Raw genomic sequence first — 14,122 nt, forward strand, 5'->3', positions numbered from 1 at the left:
TTTTTTGGGTTTTGCTCTGTTCTCTCTGGGTTCTGAGAAGGGCCAGACATGTAAGCAGATATTTTCAAATTCTGAAACAGCCTCTTCTGTTCAATTTAGTAAGTACCAATTAGGAAAGGCGGTTTAGTCTTTTTATTTGTTTTCTTTATTTGCAAATGTATATTTGGCTGGAAGGATTTTAACTTGCATTTGTACTGGGGGGAGGATTCTCCCTGGTGTCTATAGCTGAAAGACCCTGTAACATTTCTCCATCTTGATTTTACAGAAACAATTTTTACTTTTTTTCCTTTCTTTTATTAAAAGCTTTTCTTTCTAAAAGAGCTGATTGATTTTTGGTTATCTTGTGTAAGACCCAAGGGGAGGGGGTCTGTACTCACCAGGGAATTGGTGGGAGAAAGGAAAAAAAGGGGGGAGGAAAAACTTGGATTTTTCTCTGTGTTAGTCACTGTCTCTCTCTCTCCGGAAGAAAGGAAGGGGGGGGTGGAGAAGGTGAATTTCCTCTTTGTTTTAGATTCATGAAGCTTGAATCTGTACTGCCTCTTGGTGAGGGGAAAAGGGGGGGGGGGGAAGGTGACATTCCTCTCTGTTTTAGGATTCAAGGGTTTAAATCACAGTGATCTTCCAGTGTAACCCAGGGAGGGGAAGCCTGGGAGAGGCAACGGTGAGGGGAAAGGGTTTACTTTCCTTGTGTTAAGATCCAGGGGGTCTGGGTCTTGGGGGTCTCCTGGGAAGGGTTTGGGGGCTAGAAAGTGTCTCAAAACGCTATATTTTTGGGTGGTGGCAGCCTATCAGATCTAAGCTGGTAATTAAGCTTAGAGGAATTCATGCTGGTACCCCATCTTTTGGACGCTAAGGTTTATACCACGACAATCACTATTATGTCTGAATGCTCAGTGCAATAGGTCTTTAGGAATGTCACGCCAAATCTCAAAAGGGGAACTGTAAAGAGTTGCACCGCCCCAAGCAGCATGATAAAAACATGACAGTGGGAAAGAGCAGCTGCCTTTATTAGAGGATATAAATCTTCTGGAAGCTCCAAAGTCAGCAGAGCATGCTGGCAGCAGTGAGAGAGAGTGGTAGAGTGACACACTGACCTGCTGCTGACGAGCCCCCACACCCTCTGGGTACAAGTGCCAGTGTGAATGAAGGTACCCCCCTGCCATCCGAAGGTTCTTCATTGTGATCACAGAACCATAGGCCAGGTCTGAAAGGGGAGACAACAGGTCTTAAGGAGCTCTCCTGTCAACTCACAGTCAAGCTATAGTACAGTAACTCAAGATATAGACACTTCTCTTTCTTTTGAGGCAAGCCTATTTTCCTTCTCATGCATAACTGTAGTCAGCTACCAGGTGGCATCAAATTCACTTAGTGGCTCTTCACCTCCCTCATAGTCCCTAGAACATAGAAGGGGAGGACAACCGGCGTTAGGACCCAGGAGGCAGGGGCCAGCTGCAAAGTCAGTGAGCTAGAGGGGCACTCTCCCTTAATTGGGGAATTAAGGGGGGGGGAGAGGAGCAATGGCACCCTGCCTCTGTTTGTCCCTCTGCCCCTCCAAACTATGCCCATGGGCATCCCCAATCCTGCCCTCGCACAATTTACCTCTCCACCAGCTCTTTCAGGCACTGGAAACGATTCACCTGCACTGCTGGGAAGGGGCATGCCACTGCTCTAGCAGTTTCCCTTTGCTCCCCTGTCATTCTGTGGGGAAGCAAAGAATTCGCGCATGCAGTGACGTAGAATTCACCCAGGAGGGAATGTGTCTAAGAGGTGACATGTAAAGTATCACATGTAAACTGGTGAAATGCTGGTCATGAATATCATTGCATGATGCATGTATGGGTTGTGTACAAAGAATTAGGTATGTGTGCTGGAAATACATTCTTAAAATGTATTTTGGAGGCAGCGCATATATCAAGCCTGTCCTAGACAAAGGAATATGGATTCTTCTGTCTGACTGGCTCGATTACAGGAAAGGACAATGAAAGTACATTTACATACCAGGTAAACAAAGCAACCAAGCTAACAAGCAGAGGAAGAAAGAGCTTAGTAAGCACACAGGGACAGAGTATGCACCCCCAGCAAATCTTCCTGAGTGGAAGCATAGACAATGGACTGTGAGTAAGTATCCATATGTACCAGGCCTTTGTGGCTCCCTGCAGGTGCCCCCTTGGCCTACTACACTCCATCCTAGGAAAGGAGCAGTGAAGGTAGGTCCCCCAGGCATGCCTAGAGAGGCTGCATGGAAGCAACCAATCTGAGACCAGCAGGCTCAGATAAAATGAGCTTCAGAGCTTTAGCAGATCAGCTCCAGGCTGAGGCCAAAGGGGCAAGAAAGGGTGCTCCCCTTTGTCCAAAGGAGCTCAATTAGCCGTATTTGCTTAAGCTGGGGGAGAGAAGACCTGAGAACTTTAACCCTGAGAGAAGAGGTGAAATTAAAGGGGCCAGGTGGGAAAAGGCCCAGGGAACTAGCAACAATGAACTGAAGTGAGCAGTACATGGCTGCTGTTTATAGGGTCTATGGGTTGTGGGCAGTAGTGGGCAGGCCATGGTTCCCCCTCAGACAAAGTGGTGTAAACCCTGAGAAGAGGACAATGCTTGTTTGGAAACCCAAGTGAAGGGCTGAAATTTAAGGACCCAGAACTGGGGTTGATGACACTGGTGAGAGCAGATAGACAGTCTTGGTTGGATTTTTGTTACCCTAGAAGGGGTTCATTAGGATTGTGTGACCTGGCCAGAAGGCCAACCTATTGAAGACCAGCCAAGCAAGGTTGACAACCCACAGGGGGTGCCAGGAGTGGGAAAAGGACTGCAGTACTGCACCCAGCAGCAGGAAGCACTCAACAGATGAGTGCCCCCTGCTACAAGGTAATATAAGGGAACAAAAAGACATTTTAGTTATAAATCACTTAAAGAACTAAAAAGGCCAGAGCTCTTGGAATCTATGAAAGTTAGATCCTTCATCCATGTGAGCTGAAGTCTCTGGGAACTGATTATAGGTGAGAAATTGCCTGAGACAAAGACTGTAATCTGTTAAGCTTTAGACACCAGAAAGTCTGTTTTATTTTGTTTTGTTTGTAATTATACCATCTCCTTTTTTTCTTGCTTAGTATTACCTAAATCTCTATTCTAGTTCTATTATAAAGCCATCTCAGTGATGCATAGTAAAGTGAAGTATGACTCACCAGCTAACACAACAGGCTGGTGTGCACACTGTCTCTTTGGAGGCAGTGAACTTAATTTCTGTGAGTATCAGAGCAAGAGGGACCGGACACTGCAGGGAGATATCTGGGGAACTCACAAACTGGGATTCACTGATTGTTACCTGCAAGGCAAGATTTAGACTGGCAGAGTCTCGAAGCGTTTGCTAGTGACGCAGAAAAGCAGGTGTGGCAGGAGCCGACACTCAGCCTAATCTCTAGCAAAAGCTCATTCTTGCCGGTGAATCTGCTGACCAGCTAACAACGTATTTTGGTTTTTTTAAGACATAGTTGTGTGCCAGGGTTAGTTTGAGGAGTTTACTTCCCCAAGGAACTGGACACTTACGCTCTGGAACAGAGACATTGTGAAGATTGTTCCCAATCAGTCGGGACTGAAAGGCAGAGCTGAAAAAACCATCCCCAGGCCCACTAGGAGAGAGCAAAGAATGTTCAGACTGTGGAAACAAGTGTGCAGAACTGAAATATGCATTACCAAATCATTTTAAAAGCAAGAAACAGATAAGACAATTAGTCTGTCTCAGAACGCTGAGGAAAGAGAACTTCAGCTCTCGTAGGTGTCTACCTCTCACAATGGGCTCTGACTCACCTGGCTAGGACAAATACACTCACAGGTGATTTTCAACAGCTTCAAGGTTTTTCTATGGCCAACATAAATTAACCCTTTTAGTTCTGTATGAAGAACAGTGAGTTTTCTTTGAAAGTGGCACATTCCTCGACTCACTGTCTCACCTTGGGCAAGTCACATTCCCTCTCTATTGCTACTAAAGACCCACTCCTGCTGTGATATTTGTGTGAGACTGACTTATACCTACATGTCTGAGGAGTAAATAGAAAGAATTCATAGATCATACTGATTTTTAAATCGCTATTACCACTATATGCTCAATCACCTCCTTGACAACCTTACTAATCTGTCGCACCCATTCCCAATGCACAGTATCAATCTTTTCTTTGGAGACACCTACCATATTATGAGTAAAGCTGGTCAGAACATTTCTAGTGAAATGAAATTTCACCAAAATAAGCTATGTCATCAAAACCTGTGTGTTTTGTGGAGATGTACCAGGTTCCATACATTTTTTTTGTCAGGAAGGTTTTTGGATCCAGAACCTGGATGCGTGGAGGTAGAGAATAGTTTGATTAGAGTACTAGCCTGGGATGTGAGAGAACCATGTTTAAGGTCTCTTTTTGAACTTGATTTGGAGTGATCTAGGATGAAAAATCCACTCTGAATGAGGCAGAGCAAGGACTTGAACCTGGGTCTCCCACATCCCAAGCCAGGACCCTAAACACCAGGCTATAAGGCGGGGGTGACCAAACCATGGCTCGTGAACTGCATGCAGCTTTTTACAGTTAAAACGCGGCTCGCAAAACTTCCCATACTCCCTCCTCGCCCCCACATTCTTTGCCTCCCAGACTCAGGGCAGGAGGAGCTCAGGGCTTTTGCCAACAGGGAGAAGGGGCTCAGAGATTCAGCAAGAGCAGAGTTGAAGCCACAAGCCCCAACAGGGAGCCCCAAGGCCTCGCATGTGCCTCCCGCGGGGCTGGAACCCCAAGATTCCTATTCCCACAGGGCTGAAGCCCTGAGCCCTGCAAGCACACCCCATGGGGTTGGAGCTCTGGGAGGCATGTCCCGGCTTTTGAACGTCTGAAGATTGTTGTATGCAGCTCAGCAAGTAAGTTTGGCCACTCCTGCTAGAGCAAAACTGGTTTCTCAAACACACAAAACTTCTGTTTGTATGAAAACATCTGAAATGTTTTGTTTTTATTTCAATGCAGAATGAAAACAAATTTCAAAACATTGAAAGTAGCCACCATGAAACAGAAAAGTAATCTTCCAGTCAGCTCTCATTGTGGGTACTACTGAAACCAAGTGAACAAAGAAGAAGAAAACAAAGGCATCTGAGCCCTGTCTCAAAATCTGATTAGGGCCAGAATGGAAGGAGGGTGGTTAAAATACTAAACTGGGACTCAGAGGAAGGTTCTAATCCCACTTCTGCCACTGACTTGCTGTGTGACCTTGAGCGAGTCAGTTTCCCCTCGCTTTCCCCTTCTGTATAAAGGGGTTAATTATGCCAAATAATGCAGAGGAAGGGGAGTTGTGAGACTTAATTAACATCTGCAAGACATTTTAAGATACTTAGACAGAAGGGGCCAGAGCTACTATTATAGTTTCCACTTAAATAGCTACCAAGTCTCTGTACAAATAAATATATTAAACTGATTTAATTAAATCTACACCTCTACCCTGATATAACGCTGTCCTCGGGAGCCAAAAAAATCTTAACGTGTTATAGGTGAAACTGTGTTATATCGAACTTGCTTTGATCCACCAGAGTGCACAGCCCTGCCCTCGCCCCGGAGCGCTACTTTACCGTGTTATATCCAAATTCGTGTTATATCGGGGTAGAGGTGTATCTGGATCTACCTACACTGGGCAGGAAACCATGTTTAAGCAGAGTTTCTGAATTCTGTGCTAGCTGAACCAACTACTATTAAAATGATTTGGCTGGCTGGTGTGCACAGAGCCATCCGTGTAAGAACTATGTTTTAGTCTGGGCGGGAATCTAGGCTAAGATGTGGCTTGTAAATGTGTTTCTGATGCTGAAACCTTAAAATTACTAAAGGCAGAACAAATAGTGACTCTCAATTCAAAGGGAAGGGGAGGTGATTTTCTTTCTGGCCTGAGGGAGAAAGTAAGTAGGAAAGCTTGATAAATACCTTTTATTTAACACTGCGAAGTGAACAGCAAACTGAGCTGTGTAGAGCGCAAGTGGCAGCAGGATGAGGCAGAATACACGAGCCAGCAAGTGTTTCCCCAGTGTGACCTGCAGACAAAATCCAAATCAAACAGAGCAGCAGCAGAAACTCTCCTGATTGTGACTGCCAGGAGTGCCCCTGTGGTGGGAGACTATTCATACAAACCACTATGGCAAGACCAACTAGCTCCTTAGCAAGCTGCAAGATTTCCCCAAAAAGGCTGAGGGAAAGGTAGAAGCCAAGCCACACACTTCCAATGTGCTCCCCAAAAAGTGGCCTCATTTGAAAATATAGGAAAAAATAGTTTTTATTTTCAGAAATGCTCAGCACCCACTCCTGCAACTGAAGTCGATGGGAGCGGCCCAAGATCAACATCTTTGAAAATCAGGCCCATATTGCTTATATAGTTTAATGGGGTAGGACCGAACCTGAAAATAAATTAAGAGTGGGGAGAAGCTTGTGGAGTAGGAACTGTGACTATGTGGTGAAGGGAGAAAATGAAACCATAAGGGAGGACCAATTTATAAGAGTCTTAGGGGAAATCATGAGGTTCTCTCAGATGTGGGTCTAAAAATGGCTTCTTGATTACCCAAACTTGCTAAGAATTTAGATATATAGAGGTTAAGGCTGACAAAATCAGGTTTAATCGGGTGTCTATCTATCTTAGTTTTTTGTGAGAGCTTAATAGCTAAGTGATAAGTAAAGCAACTCCCATCTCCTAACACCAAGGCAAATTATTTTTAAACTAATAGGGAGAACACTGACTATGTTTCGTTGTGGTCCAGATCCTGCACCCACTGAAGTCCATTGGCATATTACTCCTGGGGGAACTCTGTGCCACTGTGCAAAGCAGAATTTGTGCATAATTAATGTTCTGTACAGAATTTCTTGTTTCCCCTGCAGAACTGGGGCTGCAGAGCTGCTGGCCACTCCTAAGTGCTGCTGTACTCTGCAGAGCCCAGCTCACAGTTAGTGGAGAGCCCAGCGGGGATGAAGGCTCTCTATGCTCTGGCTGCCCGGCTTGATCCTCATCAACCCAGGGACAGAAGAGGGCCTGGGAGACCTACCTCTGGTAAGGGTGAGGAATGGCAGGGCCGCACCACGTCCCCTGCTAGGACAGTAAAGAAGCTGGGGGAAGTAAAAGCACTGGGGGGACAGGCTGTCTGGAGTGGGAATGTCCTATGACTGGGCTCTGAGAGAACACAGGGGTGTGGGTGTCTGGGCTGGGGGGGGGTACCCCACAACTGGAGTCTGGCGAGTAGGGAATGCAGGTGTCTGGGCTGCAGGTTCCCCACGGCTGGGGTCTGGTGGGAGGGAAGTGTGGGTGCCCCATGGCTGGACTCAGAGGAGCGGGGTGCAGATGTCTGAGCTCCAGGGGGATGCCCACGCAGTCCCCTCCAGCATCCCTCTAGTTTGAACTGGGTTGTCGTAGATGTTTAAATCTCTACTCCTGAGAAAATCTTTTTTTTAGTGTCTGTATTGTTGACATACTTCTTCACAGGTATTTTGAAATAAATTACCCAAACAGTTGAAACACAATATAATCACTCCAGTTATTTTGACAAATAAAATATGCAGAATTTTAAAATATTGTGCGCAGAATTTAATTTTTTGGTGCAGAATTCTCCCAGGAGTAGAAGATGCCATTGTCTCAGTACTTCTGAAAAAAATCTGGCCCAAAGCATCAGTTGAACACCCAAAAATCAATGCCACTTCTGAAAATGTTGGTTTAAAGTACATAACCAAAGCCACAGTGTTAATCAACATCTGAACTGGCATTAAAATTCAGGAATCTAGTCCCCAATCCCAAACTTGGTTTTAGCACAAAAAACACTTCTCTTTTCACAAAAATCTCTTTTTGTTACAATAACTATTTTTACCAGTTATTTGTATTTATATTGAGAAAAGAAGAAAAATATGACATCACTAAAGAGCACTGAACAAAACAGTAGTAGGCCAAGATGAGGCGCAGGTTCCAGAAATCAATTTTTTCCAAATAAATGACATGTAAACAAACCAAACTAGTTCCATAGGCAATATGGAGAAAAGTTATTCCTGCTTTTAGGCTTTTACCTTACTAGTTCTTTTTCAGAGTAACTGACGAAGGGTTGCCAAATAGTTAATTATTCAGCAAGTCTCTCTTTTCTGGAGTTGGTAAATTTCTTTATCTATTCTACCACTCAGGGGTTCTCTTTTGCTGCCAACAGCACAAATGAAATCACTTTGCAGCTGTCTGTGACAGAAACTTTAGAGATGATGGATTTGTTCCATTTCAAATACCATTAACTAACTCTGTTCTCAAGAAACACTCTCTGAAGCTGGAATGTTGCATCATTGCAGCTCATATTGATTTGCATTAATCAGGGAATACAAACCACAAGGCAGGGAGGAAAAAACAATGTTTATGAAATAAGAAAAGACAAAACCACTAAGTGGAAGAAAAAGAATTTTCAAACTTCAAAACAGGCTGAGACAAAAGAAGAATTTAACTTTTTTTTTTTTTTTTTTTTAAGATGTGCTTGAATAGTGTCTCTCTCTGCAAGATCTTAAATGGGATATCAAAGACATCTCTGACGTAATAAACATCAGATTTCACAGCCCCCAGATACTGTATGCAATATTTTTTAAGCCAGAGCACCCGACCTTTCCCCTTTCAACAACTGCATTGGCAAGTTACCCAGAGCCTAAAAGCTGCTGTGCTGCATTTATGTAAAATGAAGCAGGGTACAGTTGCCTTCATCTTCAACACAACAGCGTATCTTGCAGAGACTGCAAGTCACACAGTACACACTGCAAGTAAGCCACTGGATCCCAGTGAAGCTTTACATGCCCTCGCAGTCTGTATCTTTGTATTGTAAATGAAGACAGCATCAACCTGCCCCACTGCATGCATATTAAGTGCAGCAAATTAGGAACATCTAGCACAAGGGTAGTCAATAGGCAGACCGTGGGCCAAATCTGGACCTCCAGACACTTTTAAACAGAATTTGAAATTTTTTTTTTTTAAAACACTTATTACCATTATTATTGTTATTTTTTCTGGAGTCTGGACCTTGACCATACCTTGGCCAAGAAATCTGGAATTGACTACCCCCGATCTAGCAGGAAGCACTTCTCTTTAGTAGGCCACGCTGTAGAATTCCAGATGATGGCTAACTATGAGATATCATCTGGCCATCCTTGATATGCATTTAATCTAGAATGAAATCTAATGCACGCAACCCAAAAGGCAAGAGGTCTCTCCAATGAACAATGGCGATCCTCTGGGTGCATTATATCCTGCTGACATAGCTTTTTTTTTTTTTTTTTTTTTTTTTTAAACGCAGGAGGCGACTGGTTTTTCATTATACCTCTCAATTCCAGTCATCATCTGGCGCATATCTATCAGCTGTCTTCCGCAGACAAACTGATAGTAAGCTGTTTTCATGAATATCAAAAGCAGGGAAGTTAACAAGAGGGAAAAACACTAAATATAAAGAAAAATTCTGGACACTCACCAGTGACAGGCTGAGGTCCCCCAGCAACTCCCAAAGATCATAAACTGTGTTCAGTCCAACCAAGAGGACTACAAAGAGGCCAACAAACTTCACCCCTATCGCACCAGCAAGGTTGACCCCAGTCAGACTCAGCCAGAACCACCAGGGGGCAGAAAATGGCCTGCACAACAGACAGAGCAGGTCACTATTTAATGATGGCTACAAGTGCAAACAGCACCAATTGAAACAAACAGGAAATCATCTGCTCAGAGCAGGCCCTGGGCAACTGCAAAACCTGTTACCACTGCTTCCTGTTCCATTTCTCAGGGGTCTTTCACTGGAAGTGGGGAAATAAAGTTGACATTTTTCATGAATTTTGGAAGGGTGCAAGCGCACCCTTGTTTTGATGTTTGTAAAGGGCCTCTGTTGAAACCTAGCCAACCCTATAAGGAGGGCTTCAGGAGGGGAATAGAACCACAGCCTACAAGCTAACCTAATGGGTTTGGTGACAGTCCACATACAGGAGGCCTGGGTCGGAGAGGAGTGCTACGACTCTTGCTCCATGACATGGCAAGGATGGAAGAGTCAAAGACCTGTGACAAGGAAGGGGGACAGATATTGGCTATGCTCCTCCTTGTATCTTCAATAGGCCTATATCAGAAAAATACTGGGGTAGAATATCTTCCTATCCACCGCGCAAGTGTTAATGACAGCAAAAGAAACCAAACAGTAGGGAAAAGATGAGTGGAGGATGTCTGCAGGCAGCATTGCGTGACTTTCGATGGGCCACACTAGCCAGGTCTGCTGTAGTCAGTCACACTGAGACAGCACAGTCAATTCTACAGCACATTTCACACAATGGTACAGACCACAAATGGGTAAAGCTTACCGTATATACTCATTCATAAGCCGAATTTTTTTTTAGTAAAAAAGGGAAGCACCAGAGAAGGAGGTTGGCTTATGAACAAGCCTCTCCCCGTAACAGAGGGAGCAAAAAGAGGCAGCAGAGCCAGAAGGAAGCCCAGAGTCTCTCCGCTTCCCTCCAGCCTCCAAAGCAGCTGCAGCTCCAGGGCTGGCACGCTGCAGCCATGCTGCCCGGCCCAGCCCGCTGGAACATGCTGTGACCGCGCCGCCCGGTCTGGCCTGCCAGAGCAGCTGCAGCTGTGCTGCCTAGCCTGCCAGAGCAGCTCCAGCCAGGCCAGAGACATCTTCCCCTGGCCCTCCCCAGATAAGGTGGGAAGGGATGGGATGGGGAGAGTGTGGGGGTCCTGGCCTCGGGGTGGTGTCATGTGGGGGATCATCACAGGGGTTATTCCCCTGACCCCCAGCTATTCCCCCCCCAAAAATTTCCCCACTAGTTACTGTCCCAGCCCGTTAGCATAAGCAGCTGGCACACCAGGACACTTTGTTTACTTAGGTTTACCTCCGTGCCTGCGGAGGCTTGAGGTAAACAAACCATCTCAGCCCGCCAGCAGCTTAACCTGATGGCCTGGGAGCCAAAGTTTGCCAACTCCTGAATTATAGAGTTGACTTATGAATGGGTCATAAAAATTTCCATTTTTACTTATCCATCTTGGCCGGGTCAGCTTATAAACGAACCAGCTTATGATCGAGTATATACTTCCGTTATCACATCATCTGATTTTGGTTCCATTGTGGGGAAGATGCCCTATGTTGCTCCACCTTACATAAACTCTTCAGGATCCCAAAATGCTCTGTAAGCAGGATCATGCCTCTTGGATATGCATAGACCAAATAGCCTGGAACACATTACTGCTTCATTCAGAAATCTCATGTAAACACTTCCAAAAATGCTGGGATATCAATCCTTGAAGCCCAAAATTACACTATTTTATAAATATTCATGGGCTCACCACTATGAAAAAGCAGAGCTCCCCTGGCCTGGAAACAAAGAAATTGGGCCTTGGAAATTGGGGCAAGAGGACATACAAAAGTCTTACCATTAAGAGCAAAGCAGATGGTAAAATCTAACTATCTACTGCTCTGATCACATCATGCCCTCCACTGGCTTCCCTTGTTATCAGAGGAAGTTCAAGTTTCTTGTCTTTACCTTCAAGGCTCCTGCATAGATCCACACCATCTATATCTCTGTGAATGCTTCTGCTCACACTAGCTTTCATACCCCATTCTCTACTCAATCCTCTCCCACGTACTTCGTATGTCTCTCTCAGCCTTAACCCTTTTCCACACAACCATGCAAAGAAGTGGATGGTGTCACCAGGAGGGTTTCATCTCCTCGAGCAGGACTGCTAAGAAGAAATTCGGTCCACCTAACAAAAAAGGGGAAAAGTATCTTTGGATACAGACTGGCTAATCTAGTGAGGTGGGCTTTAAACTAGGTTCAACAGGGGCAGGATACAAAAGCCTACGTGTAAGTCCAGAATACGTAGACACGACTGAAGGGTCAGAATCTGGGAGAAACATGGGAAATCAGAGCAGGGACAAAGAAAAGAAAAGAGGGACAATAGAGGGGAAATCTAATGAACATTGTAGATGTCTGTATACTAATCCAAGGCATGGGGAATGAACAGGAAAAACTAGAAATACTAGTGAATAATCAATTACAACATAACTGGCATCACAGAGACTTGGCAGGAAAATTCATATGACTGGAATAATAGTATAGAAGGGTACAGCTTGTTCAGGATAGGCAGAGGGAAAAGGGAGGTGTTGCCTTGTATATAAAAGACGTATACACATGCTCTGAGCTTCAAATAGAAGTGGGAGGCAGACCTGTTGAAAGTCTCTGAGTATAGATAAAAGGGGTAAAAAATACAAGGGTGATGTCATTGTAGGGGGTCTACTATAGACCACTTCGCCAGGAAGAAGAGGCTGATGAGGCTTGTTTTAAGCAACTAACAAAATCATCCAAAGCTTAGGACTTGGTGATGATGTGAGACTTCAACTATCCAGAAATCTATGGGGAAAATAACACAGCAGGGCACAGATTATCCAACAAGCTCTTGAAATGCACTGGAGACAACTTTTTATTACATAAGGTGGAGAGAGCAAGTAGGAGAGAGGCTGCTCTAGATTTGATTCTGACAAACAGAGAGGAAATAGTTGAGCATTTGAAGGTGGAAGGCAGCTTGTGTGAAAGTGATCATGAAATGATAAGAGTTTATGATTCTAAAGAATGGTAGGAGGGAAAACAGCAGAATAAAGACCATGGACTTCAAGAAGGCAGATTTTTAGCAAACTCTGAGAATAGTTACATGGGAAGCAAGTCTAAGTGAAAAAAGATATCAGTAGAGTTGGCAGTCTTTTAAAGAGACATTATTAAGGGCACAAGAGCAAACTATCCCAATGTGTAGGAAAGATAGGAAATATGATAAGAGCACCCTGCCTTACCCAGGAGACCTTCAACAACCTAAAACTCAGAAAAGAATTGTACAAAAAGTAGAAACTAGGTCAGATTACAAAGGATGAATATAAAAACACCACAAGAATGCAGGGACAAAATTAGAAAGGCCAATGCACAAAATGAGATTAAACTAGCTAGGGACATAAAGGGCAGCAAGAAAACATTTTTACAAATATTTCAGAAGCAAGAGGAAAATCAAGGACAGAGTAAGCCCTTTACTCAATGAGGAGGGAAAGACTAACAGAAAACACAGCTATGGCTGAAATGCTAAATGCCTTTTTTGTTTCAGTTTTCACCAGTTAGCAGTGATCAGATGACTAACACAGTGAATATCAAAGTAAACAGGGTAGGATCTGAGGCTAATATAGGGGAAAAAACAAGTTAAGAATTACTTAGACAAGTTAGATGTCTTCAAGTCCGCAGGGCATGGTGAAATACATCCTAGAATGCTTAAAGAACCGGAGGAAGAGATCTTTTAGCCACTAGCAATTATCTTTGAGAACATGTGAAGGATGGGAGAGACCCCAGAGGACTGGAAAAGGGCAAATATAGTACCTATTTATAAAAAGGGGAATAAGGAAACCCAGGGATTTATAGACCAGTCATCTGAACTTCAGTACTGGAAAAATAAAAGAACAAATAATCAATCAGTTTGTAAGCACTTAGAAGATAAGGCAACAAGTAACAGTCAACATGGATTTGCTGAGAACAAATCCTGTAAAACCAACCTAACATCCTTCTTCGACAGGATAACAAACGTGGATAGGGGACCCAGTACTTGCAATATATTTTGACTTTAGTAAGGCTTCTGAGACTGTATGATTCTGACCTTCTCATAAGCAAACTAGGAAAATATAACCTAGACCAATCTCCTATAAGATGGGTACACAACTGGTTGGAAAACCATATTCAGAGTAGTTATCAAGTGGGTAACAGTCAAGCTCACATGGAATATCAAGTGGGGCCCCGCAGAGGTCGGTCCTGGATCTGGTTCTATTCAAAACTTTCATAAATTATTTGGATAATGGCATAGAGAGCACATTGATAAAATCTGAGGCTGATACTCAGCTGAGAAGGGTTGCAAGCGCTTTGGAGTAAAGGATTAGAATTCAAAATTGTCTTGACAAATTGGAGAAAATGGTCTGAAACGAATAGGAAGGAATAATTGCACAAATACAAAATGCGAAATGATTGCCTAGGAAGCAGTACTGCAAAAAATATTCTGGGGGTATAGTGGATCACAAACTAAATATCAGTCAACAATGCAAGCCTGTTACAAAAAA

General features: G+C 44.0%; 1 protein-coding gene across 3 annotated transcripts in view; it reads right to left on the minus strand.

Moving 5' to 3' along the window:
- Positions 1-14,122, minus strand: part of POMT2 (protein O-mannosyltransferase 2) — a 43,381-nt gene that overhangs the window by 22,798 nt on the left and 6,461 nt on the right. For all 3 annotated transcript variants that reach the window (XR_007774921.1, XM_050957191.1, XM_050957190.1), the window contains exons 6-9: positions 9,476-9,635; positions 5,940-6,046; positions 3,544-3,626; positions 1,095-1,204 (exon numbers count right to left, since the gene is read on the minus strand). Coding sequence is in view for 2 of the 3 variants with exons in the window: in XM_050957191.1 (XP_050813148.1) it covers positions 1,095-1,204; positions 3,544-3,626; positions 5,940-6,046; positions 9,476-9,635 (460 nt within the window). In the remaining variant the exon portion in view is untranslated. The remainder of the gene's footprint in view (positions 1-1,094; positions 1,205-3,543; positions 3,627-5,939; positions 6,047-9,475; positions 9,636-14,122) is intronic.

Source organism: Gopherus flavomarginatus, chromosome 5 (assembly GCF_025201925.1).
Source record: "Gopherus flavomarginatus isolate rGopFla2 chromosome 5, rGopFla2.mat.asm, whole genome shotgun sequence".
NCBI lineage: Eukaryota > Metazoa > Chordata > Testudines > Testudinidae > Gopherus > Gopherus flavomarginatus.